Source organism: Spinacia oleracea, chromosome 4, assembly GCF_020520425.1.
Source record: "Spinacia oleracea cultivar Varoflay chromosome 4, BTI_SOV_V1, whole genome shotgun sequence".
Taxonomy (NCBI): domain Eukaryota; kingdom Viridiplantae; phylum Streptophyta; class Magnoliopsida; order Caryophyllales; family Amaranthaceae; genus Spinacia; species Spinacia oleracea.
Window position 1 is genome coordinate 141,800,731 of NC_079490.1, and position 24,770 is coordinate 141,825,500.

Here is a 24,770-nt window from a genome sequence, read left to right on the forward strand (position 1 = left end):
CCACGTTACTCCATCGCACATCATGTACTTTATTCAACTATAGATGAGTTTTTAGTTTTACGCACTTTTACATCTTCTTAACCCAAAATGGTCGAGGAGAAGAAATGTTCTTTTTTTAGGGTACTCCCGAAAATAGATCTAGTGGAAACGGGGTGGGGCCTGTAGCTCAAAGGATTAGAGCATGTGACTACGAACCACGTTGTCGGAGGTTCGAATCCCTCCTTGCCCACAATCGACCCCAAAGGGATAGACTTTTCCCCTTTAGGGGTAGAAAATCATGATCGAGATTGTCCCTCCACACTCGTTACCACCTACAAACCTCATCCTCATCCCCGCCACCCACAATATGTACGTTACACATCTACAAAACAAAGTTCATTTCCGCTCAAACACCCACCCGTTTATCCTAACTCGACTCAAAGTTCAAATTAACACACCTTATACCCAAGTTTTTTTTGTTTTTTTTGGGAGAGTTTTTAGTTTTTAAACTCCTTTTTAGATAATTGGAAATTCGTCTTATTGGAGTAGTTGAATAAATAAATAAAATGTTATAATATGTATAATCAATTCAATGAAGGATATGTGAGGCGCATCTACAAAACAAAATTCATTTATGCCTCAAACCTATCCTATACCCGAGTTTATAATTTTTAAACTCTGTTTTAGATATTTGACAATTTGGTTGGCTTATTAGGGTAACTGGATAAATAAACAAAATGTTACAATATGTAGGCTAGTTGATATCCATAATCAATGAGATGAAGGATATGTGAGGCGGGAGGGTTCAATAAAAAATCTATGTTTGCCGTGTCACCCGAGGCGCATCTACAAAACATAATTCATTTCCGCAACTAATTAAACATTCCTCCACCCCCCACCCCCACCCACACTTGCGGCGGTTGAGTAGGAGTCTCCCGAAAATCCTCCCACTGATAAACTGAAATTTCTATATATGGTAAATAATCTACCTTACCTTCAGTTAACTTTCGAATATAACCCTGGCCTCCGATTCCTTTGATTGATCCATATCCAAAATTCACTTTATTAAAAGTTGAGTTTAAAATGTGCACATGAGTTAATAAAGCTGTCACATGAAGAGAGAGCAAGTGGGAAAACTTTCCGTTTAATGTATGAAGTAATTTAAAAGGAACACTCCAAAAGATGAATAAAATAAAGGGACAGATTGAGTATTGAATCAAAGAATTGTGAATGAGTAGGAATGTATTTTCAAGACCTTGTGCTGAAGTGATTTTTTTGGAGATATACTTCCTCCTTTTCTATATAGTTGAAACACACTCTTTTTTCACGCTTTAAGAAAAATGAATCAATATTCTTAAATATGTACAAGAGTGAAAATGGAAAGTGGTTATATTATTTTATTTAGTGTATGAGAGGTTAGTAGATAACAAAGAAAAGTAAAATGAGGGTGAAATGTCAAATCATACAAATTAGTTTTCTATTTATAGTGTTGCAAGTATTGTGATTTTTCTGTTTTAGGGAACTATTGCAAATAAAAAGAAACAGATAAATTTCTATTTTATACATTTTTGTAAATAATAGTTGAAATTCTTATATTATACTCCCTCCATACCATAATGATTTCAATTTTTAGTTTTCATGTTTGCCAATGCACATTTTGTATCATTTATATCTCTAATTACATATTAGCAAAAAGAGATAAATTTTACTACGCATTGTATATACCCCGTAGTACGCATGCACACCCATTTGGAATAAACATACATTCTAGTATATTTATTTTGGTCATAACTTTGTGTTAAGAAAAAAAAAGAATATAATTTTTGAACAATCAAATAAACATACACCCTCATTTATATAGATCATATGTATTTCATAAATTAATTTAGTCATAAGTTTTTGTTAAATATCTTGTTAGTTACCGTATAAAAGATGTCATATGAGTATATTATTCTGGTATTGTACATATATTATGTCAAAAATATTATCCATAATATATTTGTGATAACAATAGAATTCAATAGTATCTTTAAAATAAATAGTTTCTTTAATTTAGTAAATAGAGAATATGTTATACCATATATTCAATATTATAGATTGTGTATACTTAGCAAGTAATAGAAATGATATGCATTTAGACATTAAAAATAGAGTAAAAAAATTGCCACGTGTTAGCACCACATCGAGGTACCCTCTCTTTTAGTATAATACTAGATTAGGACCCGTGCACGCACGGATATTTAAAAATTATTATTTGACCAAGTTTTTTATAAAAATTTTAATTGAACTATTTATCCCTTAAATCTATTGTGTAATTAATAATCTCGAATGTACTCATTTTATCATATTTTAACTTATTACGTATTTTATATTTTATATGTTTAATATGATGATCTGACTAAAATATTTGATATATTTAATATGCTAATTTGACCAAAATATCGAGTAAGAATATTTTTCTATTATTGATATGACATTTTGACTAAAATTTTACCAAAATTTTAATAATGGCATATTCCATAATCCTATATTTTTTCCATATATAAACATTTATACAAAAGGAGAGAAAATAAAAAAAGAATAAAATAAATATGTCTTTTTAGGAAAGAGTTTTTAGCGGGAAAATTTTTCACCAGGAAATGACACGTGTCATTCCTGGTGTCTCTTTTAGTATATAGTAATAGATTATGGTTTTGGTGGGTTTCATGTTTTGGGTACGCCTCACCTTCCACTTGCGTGGAAGCAAACCCCGGCCTACGTGAAGACCCCGCAACCCCACGCAAGCAGGCAAGACTGGGTACCCAGCAGGACGCTATACCACGCATGCAAGATGCCATTCGCGGGGATCGAACCCTGATCCCTCCTGCAGAGGCCTGGCGCTCTAACCACTGAGCTCTGGACCAGGCGGGTTGGGTACGCCTTTTGACAAGAACAATAAATGTGCTGAAATTTATGGCGATTTGAGAAACTCTTGTTCTTTGATTCAGAGAAATCACAGGAATAACGTGTGTCCTAATATTAACTGCCAAAAAAAAAAAACGTGTGTCCTAATAGAGTAATAGATGGATGGAGTATTACAGTGGTGAAATTGAGCATGTTGGATTTCTCGGTTGTTTGAGGGAGATGTTACAGTGCAGTATTCTAGATGGTGGAGGTCGAAGTTGAATCATGATAATCATAGAATGATAACTCGGATTAAGCAGAAGAGAAGTCGCAGGAAAATTAAGAAACCATGAATTTTGAAGGGCATGACATCTCATAAGGCCGAGGATCCGAAAGAGCCACCTATATATAGGTCCAGAAACTAAGAGATTGGGTTCTGTGTTCGTTGAAGGTGAGCAAGATCATCAAGCAGCAAACATGAATCAAACCAATACTTCAACTGATGAACTCGTGATGGCCAGTGATGAAGAAGATGGTACCCGTGCTGCTTTTTATGCGAAGCTTGATGCAAAAATCTGTCAACTCCAAAGAGTGGTTTCTGCTCAGAGAAGCTAATTTCAGATCTAGAGGTAGGTAGGTAGGTACGTACGTGTAGGTAGATCTTTTCATTTCCACGCCGCCCTTAACATATGTAAGCTTGGTTTATGGCCCAAAGACCGCAGTGCTGAGGGGGTTATATGATCTTCAATGTGATAGTATCTACAATCCAAGACCTCTCACACTTCCTTGATTAAGATCTAATGACAGTTGTAGTTATCACAATGTTGTTGGTGTATCTACTTCTCTTTCATCCTCTCAAACGAAATGTCTATAGCTATTCTTAACCAGAAGTTATGCAGAGTAGAAACTTTTCTAATTCATAATTAATATGTATCCTACTGAAATCAGTTCACTAAACACAAAATCAATGACTTATGTTCATAATATTTTTATCTAGCAATTTCAAGTTACTATTAAGTTTTCCCATGCAAAACTTTCTTTAAAATCCCATCTTCTTTCTCAACTGGAATGTTCTTTAATATTGGGCTTTTGGGGAACGTATCTTTCTTCCCTCCCTCAAACAATTTAAAAGTTTACCTATTTTTGCTTGATCCAGAATCCGAACTTGCTGAACATGGTATTCAAGACAACAACTCCCATTTCTTTTTGTTCTTTACGTTTTCCTTTTTGGGTGTCTCAAAATGTTCTTTACGTTTCCTTTTATATTATCACATAAATGCTTTAATATTCTATCAAAATGTGTTCAATAATTATTTTAACCAATTAAATTCATTGGGTCATTTAATATCTCACACCTTTCTATTGGGACATTAAAATTTTCTCATTTTCCCAATATCAGAATTTTGATAAGAGTGAAACCATTATAAATAAACGTAATTTTCCTTTGTTTAAATAAAAATAATAGAGAAATCTCAATACACATTAGTTAGTCGTTAATAAACGTGCAAAATACCAAACGTAAAGAACAAAAAGAAACGGAGGGAGTAATACTTTGTACTTCGTATTAATTACTGATTCAACATTTATCTTAATGACACATGACAGAAAATATATTGGTTTTAACCATAAGAATTAAGCTACCAATTGTACCGGGTATAACCAAATAGAAGTAAGTACTCCGTAGTAAACTTCAAATATGAGATGCAAGCCAGAAATAGAAAATGAACAACCACATAAATTCTAATAAATGAGTGAAGAAAAGTACCTGCCTGATGTACCACTACAAAAGGCCTGATGCCTACCTGTAATATTCTTATACGGCTTGCTGTAATTTACAGGCTCCAACCCAGTCTCCAGGTAGAGTAGACTTCTTTTTCTTAAGTTTTCAACTCCAGAGCTTGAGATAAAATTGCCGGTGCTGTTTCGTGTATACTGCTTTGCTGATGATCAAAGTAAACCCCATTTCACTCTTACTTGTCACTGGTTCTACAACATTAACAATGAGATTTAGCAGAATACCAGTTACGTACCACAAAGATACCTTTTGAAGGAAGATAATTTAGATAAACATTTATCTCCCAGAGAAAAAGTTGTTACCCATACATGTACATAAACGCCATCCTTTATTACTCCAACTCTTAACTTGTCTTGCTGTACAAGGGAACATATATGTAACATCTAACTGATCTTATACTTCAATGTAATTTTTTCAATATCGCAGAAAAGTTGTGAAAATGAAGAGCCATCTCTTCCAATGAGTCAAACAATAAGTGTCCAAGCAACATAGTTTCAAATGAGCTCATTATGAACTCCATAAAATTAGTGTTACAGTTGCAGGATTAAAGGATTTCATTGCCAATTACATCAGGTTAGAACAATCATCTGACTCGCAAATCCAGAATATTAAATATTAAATAACAAGATTTAGAAAAGCATGATAAAATACATGAAAAACACCATGAAGAAGAGGCATTTATAGGCAAAGCAAATGTATAGTGATTTGCTGAAAGCCTTGCCTGAAGGGAATCATAACTGATGCAACTGTATCAATCACACTCCGTATTACATGAACAAAGCCATATAAAGCATCAACCATAAATGGAGAAATTTGATAAATAGCAAGACTAGAAGCTCTTTGCAAAATCACAACATTTGATTGCCAACATGCCTACAACCTAGAGTCTGTTGTTCCCAAAATATACAGTATCTAATACTACAAAGCACGAGATAAATGACCATGGATAATTAAGGTTCAGTCAGTTTTCCTTAGATACTCCATCTACTACTATACATTGTAATCACAGGCAAAAGAAGAAAGATATATGGACATAATCACATAAATGAGAGAAACTAACAATCAGAATCATTTAGTTTGCCTCTAGACCTGGACAATTTTAGCTGCCTTCACCATGTCTACAATTCTCTGCAGCCTAGCAATCCGATCTAAAAGATCAATACCTGGAGACTCAAGAGCACCATTGAAACTGGTTTGAACCTCATTCTTGTCAATACTAATTGGACTTCTGACTGAACTTCCATCTTTACTCTCAGTGCCATCTTCAACAGTGAGTCCTTTCCTTGAAACTTCTTCAGCTGGCAAAATGAGTCTGGTGTGATCTTCTGTGTTTTTTTTCTCTCGTCTAAAATCATTATCCCCTGCAGAAGATATAGGGCTCTCTCCACAGCTTTTTGAAAACTGACCACTTTTATTTGTTCTTTCAGTACCCGTTACCTTAAACAGCTCTGTCAATGTTAGGTGATCATCATCAGAATCAACTTCAACTCTTACCCCTTTAGTCTGAGAAAAAGTAGCAGGAGAAGCATCGGATTCACTACTCTCTATGTCAATAACAGGACAAGACAGAGATTGCCTGGACCTCTTGGGGCTAGGTTTATGTTGATCCACGGAATTATCCGGTTCTGCTGCCACCCTTTTCCCCTTTGGACTAAAACCAGGAGGTACATCAGCTTCATTATTCTCTTTTTTAATTCTCAGTCTTTCTTCCAATGTAATCGATATGCCTTCCTTCTTTATCTCAAAACTGGAACTTTCCTTGACAACTTTAAATTTTTTCCACCAGTCCAAGTAACGAGGTGTAACACCTGACTCGAAGAGCTTTGGTGGCCTGTACAGCTTCATGTCTCCAATCGGCTTGTTGTAATTAGTCCAAGCATTCTCCATTGTGTCACTACAAAGGGAAGGGATTGGGATATCTTGGTCAAGCCCGAATTGCATTGCTACTCGGTGAGGAAAATATTGCTCAATACAATCCAATCCAACCAGATGACTGACCCTTATACACCTACCATATGACTCCAAATCAAGTTCAAATGGCAAATTATTTAGAGGGTTCGAGTAAGGTCTCCATCGAAAATCATCACTAGCAAAATCAATAACCAAATCCACTTCCTTATTTCTCAGAAATTTCACGTTATGCCATCTTTCTAATCTACAAGAACCTTTAGTCACATAATTGAATTTTGGGCTCAATTTAGGAAACCTTTCCCAAAACCAGACTTGCAACAATTGCAAGGGTGCCCATAGCCCAAGTTTTAACACATTTCCATCAACTTGATCACCTAAACCTCGAAAAGTCGCAATCTTTTCCTTCAACAACCTCAAATCTCTATATATACTAGCAAGAACAGCAGGTGCAAGTGCAATCCTATTCCCTCTAGATAAAAGTACAGCAATTTGAAAAACACTCTTGTTCATAGTACTACAATCATCAGCAGGAAGAACATACCTAGATAACCACAAACACAAGAATGCTTCGTGCTCGAATGCTCGCCCCTTTCCCATCCACATATCCATCCATTGCTGCTGGCTCGCTTTCTTAGACTTAGTCCTAATCAACTCTGACCGTGCCACGAGCAAACTCTCCTCGATTTCGAGTAATTCCTTCGAACGGATTTCACTCAAAACAGAGTCCCCTGTCACAGAAAATCCCCCCAAAACTAATACATCCTCCAGAGTAATGGTAACTTCACCCCAAGGCAGCACGAACGTGCTGGTTTCCGAGCACCATTTCTCAGCAAGTGCAAAAACAGACATTCTACATTTCGGGATTTCGAAAGTGGAAGCCATGATAGCTTCAAAAATCGAAGCATTCTTCCATGTTGACTCGAAGGACGGGCGCAATTTCTTAACCCAAGAATTCCAGTTCTTTAGAGGGTACCTCCAGCCATAGAAGTGAACTTTTGAGGACAAAGATTTGAGAATTGGGGAAATGGGTTTAGTAGGATCAGGGTTGGGAGGAGGGTTGAAGAGGGTTTGTGCTTGTTTTGAAGATGGAATTGAGGGTTTTAGGAAATGGGCAATTCTGAATGAGGGTTTTCCATTAATGGGTAACACAATCTGTGATTCTCTCTCTTCGATTAAGGTTTCATGTTCTACCATAATTTTGAATTTTGGTTGAAATTTTTGGTGAGTTTGTTTTCTGTGTTTTGGCAGGTTGGTTTGAAGGTAAGTTAATGGAAGCTTTGCGGTTTCTGGCGATTCATCTTTCTCCCTCCGAAAAACATTAAATGGAAAAGTTGTTTTTTTTTTTTTTTTTTTTTTTTTGAGAAATGAAAAAGTTGATTTGTACTCTAATTTAAGTATTGAAGGACTCCTCGGACGACTAGCATTTTTTGCTTTGTTTTTTTCTTTTTTTTTCCCCTTTGGTGTAAGCATTTTTTGCTTTGTCCATCTGCAGAACCGTAGTGCTAGCTAGACTGCAGAATCGTAGCGCCCCGTTGAGGGTGGCGGAAATATGTTACGTACCTCCTACCTTGTTACGGAGTATATTTTTCCTCTATAATACATGTAACATTTCTCTTTAAACATATTTTAGACATGTTTAAGGAATTAATATATCTAAATGCATATAAATAAAAATTATAAAAACTTGTTATTCGAAATCCTCGCATTGATAAAAATTTAACAAGATTTCACTTGCCTTGTCCAAAAAAAAAAAACGTATTCAGATTACCTTTCTTATTTGAGATTTATGCGGAGTATTGAAGTCGTGACTAATTCAGTCTTTGTTCCGTTTGACTAATTTCAAACAAAATAAGTTAAAATAATTTCATGAAAAAACAAGTTTTTTTTCAAACATTTTCAAAACAAATAAGTTTAATTCGAATAAAATAAGTTCAGACAAGTTAAAATAAGTTCGGATAAATCCAGTTAACTCCAGACAAAATAAGTCCAATAGAAGGAATCTAAACCCCTTTCGGATATTACTCACATCTCTATATTATCGTCCTATTAAATGATCCAATTACCCTCTTTATATTTCCTCTCTCTTTTACACTTTGTACTCTCATTTTAATTAACATATATTCAAATAAAAATTTAATCAAAAAAATAATTACATTTTGTGGAAAATAAATTTAATACTCCATCCGTCTCTTTTTGTTCTTTACGTTTGATGTTATTCACGCGATTTAACGACCATTTAATGTGCATAGAGATTACTCTACTTTTTTTATTTAAACAATAAAAATTACGTTTATTTATAATGTTTTCACTTTTATCAAAAATCTGACATTGGAAAAATGAGAAATATTTAATGTCCAATGGATTTAATTAGTTAAAATAATATTTGGGCACAAATTATGATAGAATATTGATGTATTATGTGATAATATAAAAAGAAATGTAAAGAACAAAATGAGACACCCAAAATGGAATACGTAAAAAATAAAAAGAGACAGAGGGAGTATTAAATTACACAAAACTAATCAATATCACTAAGGAATAATAAAAATCGAATCAATTTTCTTTTTTTGACTTAGAGGCTTGCACGGTTTGAGTTTACAACGTGGTGGAGATTTCTTCCATTTCACCTTCTACCATGGTGTAAGCCCAAACTGTGGAAGTTTATCTAAGCTCAAATTTTAAGTTTTAACATGGTTGCTTCTGCGTTTTAAGGTTCAACCACGGTAGAGATTATTCGTTTTAAGCTTCCACCATGGTAAAAACTCAAACAGTAAAAGTCTTTACCATTGTGCAAAGTCAAAATGCAAAAAACTATATGCTTTTGCATACTTTTGATATAGTTTTTTTATAATATTTATTAACATATTTTTAAAAAAAATCACAAAGTGTCTGTTAACATTTTTTATTTATTAAATTGTTACAAAAATTATAAATTTGAATTTTTTTGTTGTTTAGGGAACCGAATTAATTTTTATTATTATTTATTGTTAAACGGATTAAAATTTATTATTATCATTAGTTAAAATCGATATTTTTTTAGGTTCTTTCACCAAATACCCCCGACGTTTAACTTTATTCACTAAATACCTTGTGTTTTTCAATAATTCATTATACACCCCTGAGGTTTTCAAAAATTCACCATATACCCCATGCGGTTATAAAACAAAGTATGACATGCCCTTAAAACCTTAACGCCATCAATTTTTTGTTATTACACCATCTTCCTTCTCCTACCTTCATCCAATTCATTTTGTATTATTTCCCAGAATTAGAAACATTACACTAAATCAAAATCAGAAACATTATTCAACAATAATTCATCAAATTATTCTCAACCGAATTAGAAGCAACACACTCGATCAAATTCAGTTGCATTTTATATTATTTCCCAAAATTAAACTCCGAGGAATCAAATAAATTCATAAAATTATAATTATCATAGCATTTAAGAATAGCAAGAATTTTTTTATTCAAGAAAGGAGAAATGGCAGTCCATCATCACCGGTGGAGGTGGAACGTAGTCGTTATATACTCCAACTCTCTAATTTTTTCATTATAATTCCACTTCATCACCGCAGAGTTTGATGTGCGCTCTCTCTCGATCTCCTCTCAATTTCCCCTTTTTCTCGATTTTACTTCGTAAGTAATTGCGATGGTTGATTAGGGAAGAATCGCGTATCAAATAGAGCGAAATATATTGAATTTTTGTGGGTTAAATTAGTTTGTTTGATTTTACTTCCAAATCAACGTCTAGGAGGAGTTCGATATAGATATGGATGGTGGTGGGGTTTTGGCCTCCATTGTTGGAATTTTTTTTTTTGACATTGGCTAAATTTTGCATAAAATAAAGAGTTATTACACAACTACATACTATATAGTAAAACTATACTAAGGTCTTTAAAGGCCATTACACATACTAAAGTAACAAGCTTTTCTCGTTTCGGCCTGTGGTTGTTGGAAATGCCTTTCATTGTTGGGTTTTCAAAGCAAGAATTGAGTTTCTGCAAATTGGGGTTTTAAGAATAGGTCTCTAGGTTTTTTTCTTGGATTTTTTGAATTTTCACAAATTTAGAAAAATTGACGAAGAATTTAAGAACTGATGAAGAATTTAGTCGTATATAAGTGTTTGTAAAATAACATTAAGATACATCCATACGACCCATCTTCTATAGATGGGTACAGTCATACTTTTCGGTAGATCTACTAACTACGTAGTAAGATACATCCATACAAATGTATGTTCAGGAAAAAAAAAACAAGCAATTTCGCTAGGGGTTCATGTGTAGAGTGTGGCGGGAAAAAATATTATTATACATCAATACGAATCTACCTTCAGAAAAAATAACATTGAGTTTGTATATGATTGTATAAAACTATAAATGATTCAGATGAATTTAGTATTTACTAGGATCAAATTTTGTTTGTTCAACTTGTGTTTGATAAATCTAAAATCTTGAATCGAAAGTCTCATATGTGGCAAGCCACACCATCAACTTGATGGTGTGACGCGCTCACACTATTAGTTTAATCGTTCTCAACCTGATTTGATCCATTAAATAACAAAACACAGAGAAAATTACACTACTTATTTCCTTGGCTCAGTGGTCAATCTCTTCATCAATAAAGCACTGCTTGCATTAGCAAAGGTCGCGAGTTTGAGTACTTGGAAGCAATCTTTTCATCTTTGTTTTACTACTTATTTACTTTATTTATTTATTTCCCTAGCTTTTATTTCTCCTTATACAAAAGTAACTCAAAATTGACAACTCCACTCTTAATAGTATAGTAGTACGCTATAAATTATATGAAGTATTTTTTTTTTTTCCCCCAAATATTCGGAGTAATTATACAGAGTAACTAGTAACTCAATAAATGATATTAAGTAATTCACGAATAATATAAAAAGTAACCATGAGTGTATTAGTGACAACTTTGCCTAATACGGAGTATGTAAAAGTAACACCATCTATACCTAGTCTATACCTAGCAAAAACACATTTGATTAGATGACACGTGTCACCATATTTGATTAGATGACACGTGTTATCCATTGTTTCCTCCATCAATTTGGTTTTTTAATTTTATTTTTTCTTTGTTGTTTGATATATTATATATGCAACTCCAACCGCCTCCCTCATACAACATCAATTCACCAATCTATTAATTCTGCATCTTCCACTCCATCTTCCCGATTAACACTCAATATTAATACACTATTTAATTTACATATATTTTTTCAACCTTCAAAATTTACCTCTATTTAAATCATATATACTCTCTAAAATCACAAGCTCAATAAAATTAGAGCTTAAAAAAATACACTAAATAACCACTTTACAACCGCCCGTTCTTTGAATGGGCTCAAAAGCTAGTTATTATACAAGATGTAACCCTAATTAAACATCAAAGTAACTTCGATCATAAGATTTAAAAGTAACACCATTAACATGCAAGATGTAGCCCTGATTAAACATTAAAGTAACTTACTAATATTTTACAAATTTACCTTCTAATTCTTCCTAATATTAAAGAAATCATGTAACTGGAGTAAAGTAACTTTGCTACAACTATAAAAGTAACTATAATTTTAAATAGAAGTAACCAATAACATATAGAAATAATCTGTAGTAGTATTAGTAGTAATTGTCCTAATACTTAAAAATAAAACCATTAACATACAAAAAGTACCCTAGTAAAATATTGAAGTTACATCCTAATCTTTTAAGTGAATAAGTAGCTTGATTAAACGTACCTCTTCTAAAACTATAAAAGTAACTGAAATTATAAATAGAAGTAACCCTTAGTAATATAAGTAGTAGTTGTTCCCCTCAAAAAAAAAAATATAAGTAGTAGTTGTGCGCCTGTGGTTTTGGTTTAAAAGGAACACCATTAACATACAAAATATAACCTTAGTAAAAAAAAACTAAAGTAACTTCCTAATGTTATACGTGACTACGTAACTGGATTAAAAGTAACACTGTTAAAACTACAAAGTAACTGGAATTATAAATAGAAGTAATCAATTACAAATATAAGTAATCTTGAGTAATATCAGTGATAGTTGCGCTTAAAATTAAAGTAACACCATTAACATACAACATGTAGCCGTGATTAAAAATTAAAGTAACTTCACAATATTTTATATGATAAAGTACCACTTTAAAAAATAGTAACTATTTGAAGATTAATAATCCTATATATTATGTGAGTAATCTTGAATAATATTATAAACACCAAAATTTTAAAATTAAGATGTGAATAATTAACAAAATGAAAAAAGTTGTATCGTTGTCCAAAATAAGAGAAGGAAAAAGAAAACAATTGCCTCTGCCAAGAGCAAAACCCAAGACCAACTCATGCATCAAACCTCTAATGTAATTTAACTTGACTGCTGATCCATGGATCAATTACGTGACATATGCCTTTGCGTTTTATATATAAACCATTAGTAGTTAGTTGGGCAGCACACTATTACCCCAATGCGAACGCGCCACACTGTCAGTTGATGGTGTGGCTTAACACATGCAAGACCGACTGTATCTAATATCTCATATGTTTTTTATTTTACTTGCATCATTTGGGTTAGGCAGAAAGACTAAGAAAACAAAATATAAATATTAAAATTGTCCATGTGATAACAAACAAAGAGAGGAAAATGATAGAGTATAAAACTAATATTGGGGCTTCAACCATCAGCTTAAGCTTTTGGTTGAGTTGGTCCCTTGACATGGTATCAGAGCCAACGTGACGCAAAGGTCACGGGTTCGAATCTCATCCACCCCTCCTTTTCAAAGTGGAATATTTCGCGCTAGGTATGAGAAGGCCTATGCTGCATCCACACTTCAAGCTCAAAGGGTTTTCATGTGAGGGGGCGTGATAGAGTATAAAACTAATATTGGGGCTTCAACCATCAACTTAAGATTTTGGTTGAGTTGGTCCCTTGACAGAAAAATGTTAGATAACAATGGTAAATGTAAGGTGTCGTTTGGTTCACATAGGAAGTAGAATTTCCCATGAAATGCAAATTCATAGGAAATTAGTTCCTTAATGGCCTGTTTGGGAATCTGAATTTCATTTGTAATTTTGGATTTGGCTCAATTCACTTGTTTGGATATATATGGAATTTGGAATTGAATTTGGGCCAAATCCATCCCTTGCAAAAATAAGTTCATTTTAAAGAATTTGAAATGTCCATTCAAAGGGTGTCATTTCAATTCCACATTGGCAGTAATCACGGCTCTCACTCCTCTCACTCTACCTTGCCCACTTTCTCTTAACAACTTATTTCTCTCTCCTATCCCAAACCCACCGTCGCCTTCACGACAACTCCACCACCGCCTTCTTGTCGACCACCCCCATAATCACCCTATCCACCTACGTAATTGCCATCTCCACTTGCACGACTCACAAGCGGCAACCAACTCTAATCATGTCATCGTTAATCCAAGAAATTCGCCTCAATCCTTCGTCGACGACAGACCTAGACGTTACTCCTCCGCCGTGAATCCCGCCGTGAAAAATCCATTATTTGAGTTTTTGGATTTGCTAAATTATTTCTATCAAATTAGTCTATAATCAAAATCAGATCATGTATTTTGATATTCCAATTATTTACCTTTGGTATGCTGAAATCTTCAATGGTTAATCTTGATGATTAAATTTAAGGTTCAATTGGTAATATTCAATTGCATTTTGATGTTGCCGAACTTTCGATCTCTTTCTAGGAGAAATTGAGTAATTTTTCCTGCAATTGTACCACCTTTTCTCTTTCTTTCTTTTTTAAATTTTAAATTTTTGGATTCAATGATATGAGTATTTAAGTAAGCAATATGATACGAGAGATCTGCATTGTTCTAGGGGGAAAAAGTGAATAATCTTTTGTAATTATAGAATTAAAATATCACTTATTTCCCAAACACTATGTTAGAACTGAAATTATGGAATTGAAATTATTGGTGTTTGACAAACACTTGATTTGGATTCAATTTCAGCATTTCAATTCCCATATTTGAATTCAAGAATTTCAAATGAAATCTAAGTTACCAAACACTACCTAATTAAATTCATGGGAACTTCCAATAGTTGTTTGGTTAATAATGTGGGAAATAACTTCCCATGGGAATTTCTACTTACCAAAGGGGGACTAGGTAAACAAATTCCCCCATTTTGTGGGAAGTTGAAATTCCTAGGAAGTTTTACTTCCCCCATTTCATCAAAATATTGTCAACCAAACAACTCACATACTTTGCAATTCATAGGAATTTCAACTTTCCATGTTTTTGTATGTAATACCCCGAATTTTTAAAACTTGATTAATTATGCTAAGTTATTTTTATTTAGCTTAAAACCGTTTTAAATCCTAATTTCAAACTTTATTTTAATTAACAAAGTTTTATTGTGATTGAGTTTTAATATCGTTACACGATTTATTTTTTTCAGATTTTATAATTTAATTTTTACGAGCTTAAACTACCATTTTAAATCTTATTTATTTCGAATTTTAAATTTATTTTACGTTATCGGTATTTTATAAAGAATTATTTGAAAATCTGATTTTAATTAAACACTCCTATTTATATCAGTTCCTAAATATAGCAAAGAAATTTCAGAAATTTTCCTAACTAAGTTGAAATTACTAAAATACCCCTAAAGAGCACATTTCCAATTTTCTTCTCTTCCTTGCTCTCCACGTACAAAGTAAGAAGGAAGAAATTTCCTTCCTTCCTCTTTTCCCTTGAATCTGTCTATATTCATTTGCTTAATCCCCAAGTTCTTTTCCTTCTCCTTCACTCTCCATGTTTACAATTCCAAATTGCTTTCTTCCTTTTTCCCTTACAAATTCACCATTTTTCAGAGTTGAAATGGAACATCAGAAATCAAAAAAAAAAATTAATCAAAGACAACTCTACTCCCCTTTTTCTCTCCTCTGTCGAACCACCACCAATCAACACCTCTTCCACCACCTCGCCTCACTGCTGGCTGCTTTAATCGACCACCACCGCCACAATCCCCACCCCTTTCCTTCGACCAAATCGGCCCGCAGTGCCGCACTCCCCTGCCTCTATCATTCTTTGCCTCTGCCGCACCACCCAGCCACAAAGACACCACACTCCGGCCACCTAACTGAAGGAAATAATGCCCTTGGTCCAAGTATGCATTCTATGTTAAGTCTAATAAATGCGGTTCAGTATTAATTAACAAGTTAATAATTCAGTGAGATCAAGTGAGCTGAATGCCTAGCTAGAGGCCGCTTCAGTTCAAGTGGAATTAATGATATTAATCCACAGCTTACTCTTGACTGAACCCGTAGGGTCACACAAATAGTACGTAAACGGATCAAGTATTTAATGGCATTAAATACTCCATCTATGAATATTCGGAACCGACGGTTCTTAGTTTCAGTGGGAGCTAAGATCGTCACAGGCAAGAAATGAATACTCCGGAAACGATGATATTGCCGGAAACGGAAATATGGATCGTATCGGAAATATAAATATTATCCAAGTCGTAGATGTTGCCGGAAACGGAAACATGGTACGTATCGGAAAATATTATCGGAAATGGAAATATTGCCAGAAACGGAAATATTGCCGGAAACGGAAATATTGTCAGAATCGGAAATATTACCGGAATCGGAAAATAATTCCGGAAACGGAAATATTAAATATTTGTTCGAAACGGAAATTAATTCCGGAATCGGAAATATTAAATATTGTTCGTATCGGAAATGAATTCCGGAATCGGAAAATTTAATCGGAAGCGCATCGTACGAATAAGCATCGGACGAGGCCTGCCGGACGAGGGCCCAGCACGAAGCCAGGCCATCGCCCAGCAAGCCAAGCGCGCCGCACAAACAGCCACGCCAGGCCCAGCGCAAGGCCAGGCCCAGCAGGCTGCGCAGCGCGCACAGCACGCGCAGCGCGCGCGGGCGCTACGTGGACTGCTGCTCGCGCGCACGCATGGGGGCCCATCGTGGCTGCCGTGCGTGTGTGTGCAAGTGTTTGTGTTCGTGCACGTTTCCTAAAACATGCAGAGTTCGGTTAATGATTAAATTCCTAATTCTATTTGATAAATTAATTAAATTAGAGTTCTTGTAGGATTCTAGGTTTAATTAATTTGTATCTGAATAGGATTTCGATTCCCTTTCCATACCCCTATAAATATGAGGCTAGGGCTCACAATTTATAACAAGTTTCAAAAGTATTCAAAAGTGAGTTTTTGAGAGAAAATTAAAACACACATCTTGCTCATAAAAGTGCCGAAATTTTCTAGTACCTTAAGGGCGATTCTAGTTGGTCAATCTTAAGGCGGATCCGGACGTGCTGTGGACTATCTACGGAGGGACGACACTTGGAGTCCTAAAGACTTGTTCTTGTTCGGTTCGGGCGCAGCTAGGGAGGGCACGCAACAAAGAGTATGCATCTAAATTATGCTATATGATTATGTGTAAATAATATGTTGTCCTGGGTTAATGGTTGTTTCCGCATGATCTATGTAATGTCATATGTATCATAACCTCACAGTGGTATCACGAGCCCCTTATTATTTTCATAATCTAAATTGCATGAACATGGTTAAATATTACAAATTTGCAAGAATTAAAAGGGGTGATTAATTTTCGTAATTGTTAATTAATTGCAAATTGCGTTTATTTAATTATACGTACGCAGTTTTTCGGCAGTTTCTTCGTTACTCATCCGAATTGAGTGATTTTTGTGTCAATTCCGCATGTAAAAGGCATTCTAAAATTTTGACAAAAATAAAATTTTTCTGCCGAACCCAGAATTCTCAAATTCGAAGCCTAACTATGACTTTTCGAAGGTTTTAGTTTTTCGAATGCAAAATTTCGTAAATTTAAGATGTTAAATTAAATATTTGCGATTCTTGTTGATAAATCTTGAATTTTTGATTGACCTACTGCATATGTTTAACAAGTTTGAATGCCTAGTCTTGTTAATTATGCAATCTAATTTGTAATTATGATTAATTTGTTGAAAATTAGAATAATTTAGAATTAATTTGATTTTCATAATTAATTGTAATTTAATTAGAAACCTATGATTAAAAACCACCATAAAAATTGTAAATTTATGATAAATTTTAAATTTTTATGACCTAGACTTGAATCCATAACAATCGGAAATCAATTGGATAATAAATTTTCGATTTTTTCGCCCTAAAATTGTGAAATTAATATTATTTATTAATTTGTCATTAATTTTAAATATAAATTTTAAATTTTTATGCGATTCGTTCATAAAACTTGCACGCACGAAGCAATGGACGCTTCGTGTTACCCTTAAGGGGTGTTGTATAATGCGGGCATGCGACGACGAGCAAGGGAGCTCGTCGCCCGTGCGGCACGAATGCAATGAGCAAGGGCGTAGTGCACGAGCACAAGGCAGCAGCCCTGCCTTGTGTCGTGTGCCACGAGCAATGGACGAATGGGCATGGGCGAAGGGCGAGCCAAGGCAGTCGCGTGTGGGCAGCAAGCGAGCTGCGCCACAACGCGCGCTGCCTCGCACAAGAGCGCGCAGCCTCGCGCGCAGCGAGCGCAAGCTCGCGTGCCACGAGCGCTGCGCCTAGCATTGCTCGCGCGCACAACGAGCGAGGACTCGCGCGCACAGCCAGCATTGCTCGCGCGCACAGCGAGCTATGTCGCGCGCCCAGCGAGCGATGTCGCGCGCCCAGCGAGCGATGGCTCGCGCGCGCACTGCGAGCGATAGCTCGCGTGCGATGAACGCTGGCGCGCGCAGCGAGCACCAATGCGTGCGGAGGCTTGCGATGGGGATGCAGCAGCTATGCGACGAGCGCATGGGCTGCGCGCACATGGCCAGCAATGGCTGTGTGCGTGCGGCCCATGGGCGTGCAACGCGTAGGGTGTTTGCGTTACGATTAAAGATCGTTTTGAATGTTTAATTTGAAAATTTCAGTTCACGTAATTTTAATTAATTTTAAAATTAATAATTTAAATTATTTTCTTGGATTTTAATTTTGAATATTGTAATTATAATAAATTTTATTTATTCTAATTATTTTACTAAAATTAAAATCATGAATTAATTTAAATACGACTGAAATTAAATTAAACTTTTGGATTCAACTATAAATTGATATGAGCTTTAAATTTTAATTAAATTTGTATGTTTCCGGTTGGACTAGAAATACATTTTTATGTTTAAAATTAGTAAAGCATATAAATTTGTTGGTTTAAGTGGGAGCGCTTTTTAGTCATAAACTCTTGATTAGGTCTACAAATCCTTAAGGTTAAAACAACTTGATTAGAATTAATAAGGACTGAATAATTGGTAGATTATTGGTGCCCTTGATTAATTGCTGCAAATGTTTACGTGATGCATAATGTGTTTTACTAACCAGCTATGTGGGCCATTCATGATAATGAATGGGTGAATGGTATATATTGTATATGTACTGTTTTGCAGGTTATGAAGTGACTAGTATGGCCCAAATAGGATAGAAAATATGGTCTGCGTACCATTAATTTGAATGTAATTGGTCTAAAGTACCAAAGTTATTTTTCAATTCAAATATGGTCTGCGAACCATCAAATAGTTGTAATTAGTTATAGCTTATCCTATTTGAAGAAAATGGTGCCTCCCACGGAGATTTTCAAGACGGACTTTGAAGTCAAAGCTTCAAGATGAAGTCGGGCCATACTAGATCACATTTATCTTATGCATGCTTTAAGTTATTTATTGTTTTAAATATGTCTTAAAATGCATGAGATCAAAAGCTTGATTATGTTGCATGATTAAGGATTTTAGTTCACTTAAAATCTAACCAACATAGTAAGAGCCTTAAGTTCCAAACTTAAAAATTGAGTTAAAAGGTGCCATGCCAAAATATACACTTGCTTGGATATCCTTTACATCAATCTAGTAATAGTTTTCGCTCAGCGAGGTGTTACTTATTGGTCCTAAAGGGGCAAGGTACACAAATAATTGTGAGTACATGTTAGTTTTGGTGAAACTCAACGATATAAGTAAGGAGTCCTTTTATGTCGTGGCAAATTCGATAGGTTTACCTAATAAGTTCTTAGACGTACCTATCAACCAAGAATAGTTTCTAGACTATTAGCAAAAGGCTTTTGCTTACCTAAGATGTTCTAGGATTAAGTCGACAAACTGTGCTTAGTTCTTCAATGATTTTAGGATCTTGGAATCATTTTATTCACACCTGCCGGAACACATAATTTGAATAAAATGCTTAATAAACATTGAATTATGCATGTATGCTAGAATTTAAGTTTATTAAGAGTAACTGTGAATGGTTATTTATTTGTTTATTCTTTTCAATTGTAGTTTTTAATATGGCAAACAACAATTCATTCAACATTCGATCAATTCTCGAAAAGGAGAAGTTGAACGGGAAAAACTTCCTTGACTGGCAAAGGAACTTGCAAATAGTTCTTATGCAGGAAGAAAAGGAGTATGTCCTAGATGAGGCGATGCCCGAAGCTGCAGGCGACGGGGTCACTCAGGCAGCCCTCAATCGTTGGATTGATGCCAACAAGGATGTGAAATGTCTAATGCTCGCCACCATGAGTGCGGATCTGCAGAAAACGTTCATCAACTCAGATGCTTTCACAATCATCAGTGAGTTGAAGAACATGTTCCAAGATCTGGCTCGAGTCGAAAGATTCGAGACTCATAGGCAAATTCTTGAGACCAAGCTTAAGAAAGGCGAGCCCGTAAGTCCACATGTTCTCAAAATGATTGGACTCATTGAGAATATGAGTCGGCTGGATCAGCAATTTTCTCAGGAAATGGCTATAGACACCATCCTCCATTCTCTTCATAGCGGGTATGATCAGTTCAAACTGAACTACAGTATGAATAGTCTGGACAAAACGCTCACTGAGCTTCACGGTATGCTGAAGACCGCTGAAAAGACGCTCAAAAGTGATAAGCAGGATGTGCTTATGGTGCGTGGGGGCAAGTTCAAGAAATCTGGAAAGAAGAGGAATGCTAAGAAAGGTGGAAACAAGGCCAGCCCAACTAAGAAAACTGGCGCCAAATCTGCAAAGAGGAAGGTCAGTCAACCCACTTCTGAATCCGAATGCTTCTACTGCAAGAAGAAGGGGCATTGGAAGAGAGATTGCTTGAAGCTAAAGGAAGATCAGAAGAACGGAACAATCGTTCCATCTTCAGGTATTTTCGTTATAGACTGTATACTTGCTAATTCAACTTCTTGGGTATTAGATACAGGTTGTGGCTCACACTTATGTTCCAATCCACAGGGACTAAGAAGAAGTAGAAAGTTAAGCAAGGGTGAAGTCGACCTACGAGTGGGAAATGGAGCACGGATTGCTGCATTAGCCGTAGGAACTTACTATTTGTCGTTGCCCTCCGGGCTAGTTTTGGAACTGGAAGAATGTTTCCATGTTCCAAGTCTTACTAAAAACATCATTTCAGTTTCTTGCTTAGATGCTAAGGGATTTTCCTTTATAATAAAAGACAATAGTTGTTCGTTTTATTTTAAAGAGATGTTTTATGGATCTGCTAGATTAGTCAATGGACTTTATTTATTAGATCACGACAAACAAGTATATAACATAAATACCAAAAAGGCCAAAAAGGATGATTCAGATCTCACCTATCTGTGGCATTGTCGATTAGGCCATATAAACTTGAAACGCTTAGAAAGACTTCAAAGGGAAGGAATTCTAGAACCATTTGACTTAGAGGATTATGGTAAATGCGAATCATGTTTACTTGGCAAAATGACGAAGCAACCTTTCTCTAAAGTTGGAGAAAGAGCAAATGAACTATTGGTTTTAATCCATACAGATGTATGTGGACCAATGAGTACAAATGCTAGAGGTGGTTTCAGCTACTTTATCACTTTCACTGATGACTTCAGTAGGTATGGTTATGTCTACCTAATGAAGCATAAGTCTGAATCCTTTGACAAATTCAAGGAATTTCAGAGTGAAGTAGAGAATCAATTAGGCAAGAAGATTAAGGCACTGCGGTCTGATAGAGGCGGTGAATATCTGAGCTATGAATTTGATGACCATCTGAAAGAATGTGGAATTCTATCAGAATTGACTCCTCCTGGAACACCACAATGGAACGGTGTGTCAGAACGGAGGAACAGAACCTTGCTAGACATGGTCAGGTCAATGATGGGTCAGGCCGAACTTCCATTAGAATTTTGGGGACATGCACTAAATACAGCTGCACTCACTATAAATAGAGCTCCGTCTAAAGCTGTCGAAAAGACTCCATACGAATTATGGTTTGGAAAGCCTCCAAATGTGTCTTTTCTTAAGATTTGGGGATGTGAAGTATACGTCAAACGATTAATTTCAGACAAACTTCATCCAAAATCTGACAAATGTATCCTTGTGGGCTATCCAAAGGAAACAAAGGGGTATTACTTCTACAATACATCTGAGAACAAAGTGTTTGTTGCTCGAGATGGTGTCTTTTTGGAGAAGGATCACATTTCCAAAATGACAAGTGGGAGAAAAGTAGACCTCAAAGAAATTCGAGTCGAACAACAAACTCTAGAGAATGCTCAAGATGACATTCAGGATGAAACTCAGAGATCTTTAGAAGAATCTGGTGAGAATCATGGTCAATCTAGAAATGTTACCCCGCGTAGATCGCAAAGATATAGATCTCAACCGGAAAGGTACTTAGGTATTTTGACGAACGAGAGCTATGACGTTCTATTACTTGAAAGTGATGAACCTGCGACTTACAAGCAAGCTATGACGAGCCCTAGCTCCAAGCAATGGCAAGAAGCCATGCAATCTGAATTAGACTCCATGTCTGAAAACCAAGTATGGGATTTGGTCGATTTGCCAGATGGCTACCAAGCCATTGGAAGCAAATGGGTTTTCAAACTGAAAAAGGACAAGGATGGGAAACTTGAAGTTTTCAAAGCTAGATTGGTTGCAAAAGGTTACAGGCAAGTCCACGGTGTGGATTACGATGAAACCTTTTCACCAGTTGCAATGCTAAAGTCTATTCGAATAATGTTAGCAATCGCTGCATATTACGATTACGAAATATGGCAGATGGATGTCAAAACTGCTTTCTTAAACGACGTTTTAACAGAAACTGTGTTTATGACACAGCCTGAAGGTTTTGAGGATCCAAAGAATGCTAAAAAGGTATGCAAGCTAAAGAAGTCAATCTACGGATTGAAGCAGGCATCCAGGAGCTGGAATATACGTTTTGATGAAGCAGTCAGTGACTTTGGTTTCATCAAGAACGCAGACGAATCTTGTGTATACAAGAAGGTCAGTGGGAGCAAAATTGCTTTCCTAGTATTATATGTCGACGACATATTGCTTATCGGAAATGACATTCCTATGTTGAACTCTGTCAAGATTTGGCTTGGGAAATGTTTTTCGATGAAGGATCTAGGAGAAGCACAGTACATATTGGGCATCAAGATTTACAGAGATAGATCTAAAAAGATGATTGGACTTAGTCAAAGCACTTATATCAATAAGGTGCTTGATAGGTTCAAGATGGCGGACTCCAAGCGAGGCTACCTACCCATGTCTCATGGAATGACTCTAAGCAAGACTCAGTGCCCAAAAACACTTGATGAGCGTAGACGAATGAATGGGATTCCATATGCATTATTGATTGGTTCAATAATGTATGCTATGATATGTACACGCCCGGATATTGCGTACGCACTCAGTGCTACGAGCAGATACCAGTCAGACCCAGGAGAGGCGCATTGGACTGCTGCCAAGAACATTCTGAAGTACCTGAAAAGGCACAAAGATGACTTCCTGGTCTATGGTGGAGATGATGAATTAATTGTTAAAGGCTATACGGACGCAAGTTTCCAAACCGACAAAGATGATTTTAGATCACAGTCTGGGTTTGTCTTCTGCCTCAACGGAGGAGCAGTAAGCTGGAAAAGTGCTAAGCAAAGCACCATTGCGGATTCTACAACTGAAGCGGAGTACATTGCTGCACATGAAGCAGCAAAGGAAGCTATATGGCTAAGGAAGTTCATAGGAGAACTTGGTGTAGTCCCCTCCATTAAAGGACCAATAGCCCTGTATTGTGATAATAACGGAGCTATTGCACAGGCAAAAGAGCCTAGACACCACCAGAGAGTCAAGCATGTACTTCGTAGATTTCACCTTCTACGAGAGTTCGTTGAAAGAAAAGAAGTCGAGATAAGCAAAATTGGAACTGATGACAACATATCAGATCCATTAACTAAACCTCTGCCGCAGGCGAAGCACAACTCGCACACTGCAGCTATGGGAATCAAGCATATTGGAGAATGGCTTTGATGTCTCTGTTTAATGTTTTAAAGTTTTAGAGTTTAAATCTTTGTAAAACATTATTGGTTAATCATTCACAATAAATGAAAAGAATTCATTTTTCCATTTAATTTGTGGTTTATTAAATGATGAGTCCCTTCAAATTTGACGATATATTCAAGATAGACTGTCAGGACCAGTCCTGTGACTAAGAAATGTCTATCAAGTGAACTTGAATGTCAAAGGTTGAAAATGGTCCCTAATCGGAGTTTTCTATAAAATTGGACGCATAGAAAACGTTAGACGATTAGAATGCAAGATGACTAGTAGTTCTGTTTCTTGAACTATGTGGACATGGCAATGTCATAATCATTTGCATAGATACTTACTTTGGGAAGACTAGTATCGGACAAGACCTATGAAACTTTACTGTAAGAGATGAAAGTCTGTCATAAGTAAATTTCATTAAATTATTAGACACTACCTGAGTGATTTGAGATTACTTGTTTGAGAACTGGTTGCTTTGACGTTGACCAACCGTCGCACCGTAAAAGGAGGCTATAAAGGCAACGCTCAGGTAATCACCTATCAAACGAAGTCTAATCTCAAGATCGCAAGATTGGGATTGTCCTCCCATAAATCGGGATGAGATGCTTAAAAGTTGTACAAGGCCACTCGGAGAGCTAGAAACTGTGAAATGCATGGCCGTGCTCGGATGAATCATAGGCTATGATTATCTGTTTATTTGATCAGTTGAACTCTGAAACCGAGGAACACCTCTGGACGTAATAAGGATGACAACTCTTACCTTATGTTCAAGAGCAAGCATCGAGCGACAAAGGAATTAGGAAATGCACACTTGTCCCTAAGGACAAGTGGGAGACTGAAGGAAATAATGCCCTTGGTCCAAGTATGCATTCTATGTTAAGTCTAATA

General features: G+C 35.8%; 1 protein-coding gene across 2 annotated transcripts; it reads right to left on the reverse strand.

The window, feature by feature from the left end:
• Positions 1-5,496: 5,496 nt before the first annotated feature.
• Positions 5,497-8,163, reverse strand: LOC110797967 (uncharacterized). 2 transcript variants are annotated; one of them, XM_056827177.1, is made up of 2 exons: positions 7,110-8,162; positions 5,497-6,551 (listed from the first exon to the last, which is right to left on the reverse strand). In XM_056827177.1, exons 1-2 carry the CDS (start codon positions 8,036-8,038, stop codon positions 5,741-5,743), a joined length of 1,740 nt encoding a protein of 579 aa, XP_056683155.1. In that variant the 5' UTR covers positions 8,039-8,162; the 3' UTR covers positions 5,497-5,740. The 2 variants fall into 2 exon arrangements, with proteins under 2 accessions (XP_056683155.1, XP_056683154.1); XM_056827176.1 differs by having other exon boundaries at positions 5,497-8,163.
• Positions 8,164-24,770: the final 16,607 nt, after the last annotated feature.

Excerpts from the sequence above, each read along its gene's own strand:
- LOC110797967 (XM_056827176.1), bottom strand. The coding sequence starts at position 8,038 with ATGCTTACACCAAAGGGGAAAAAAAAAGAAAAAAACAAAGCAAAAAAT.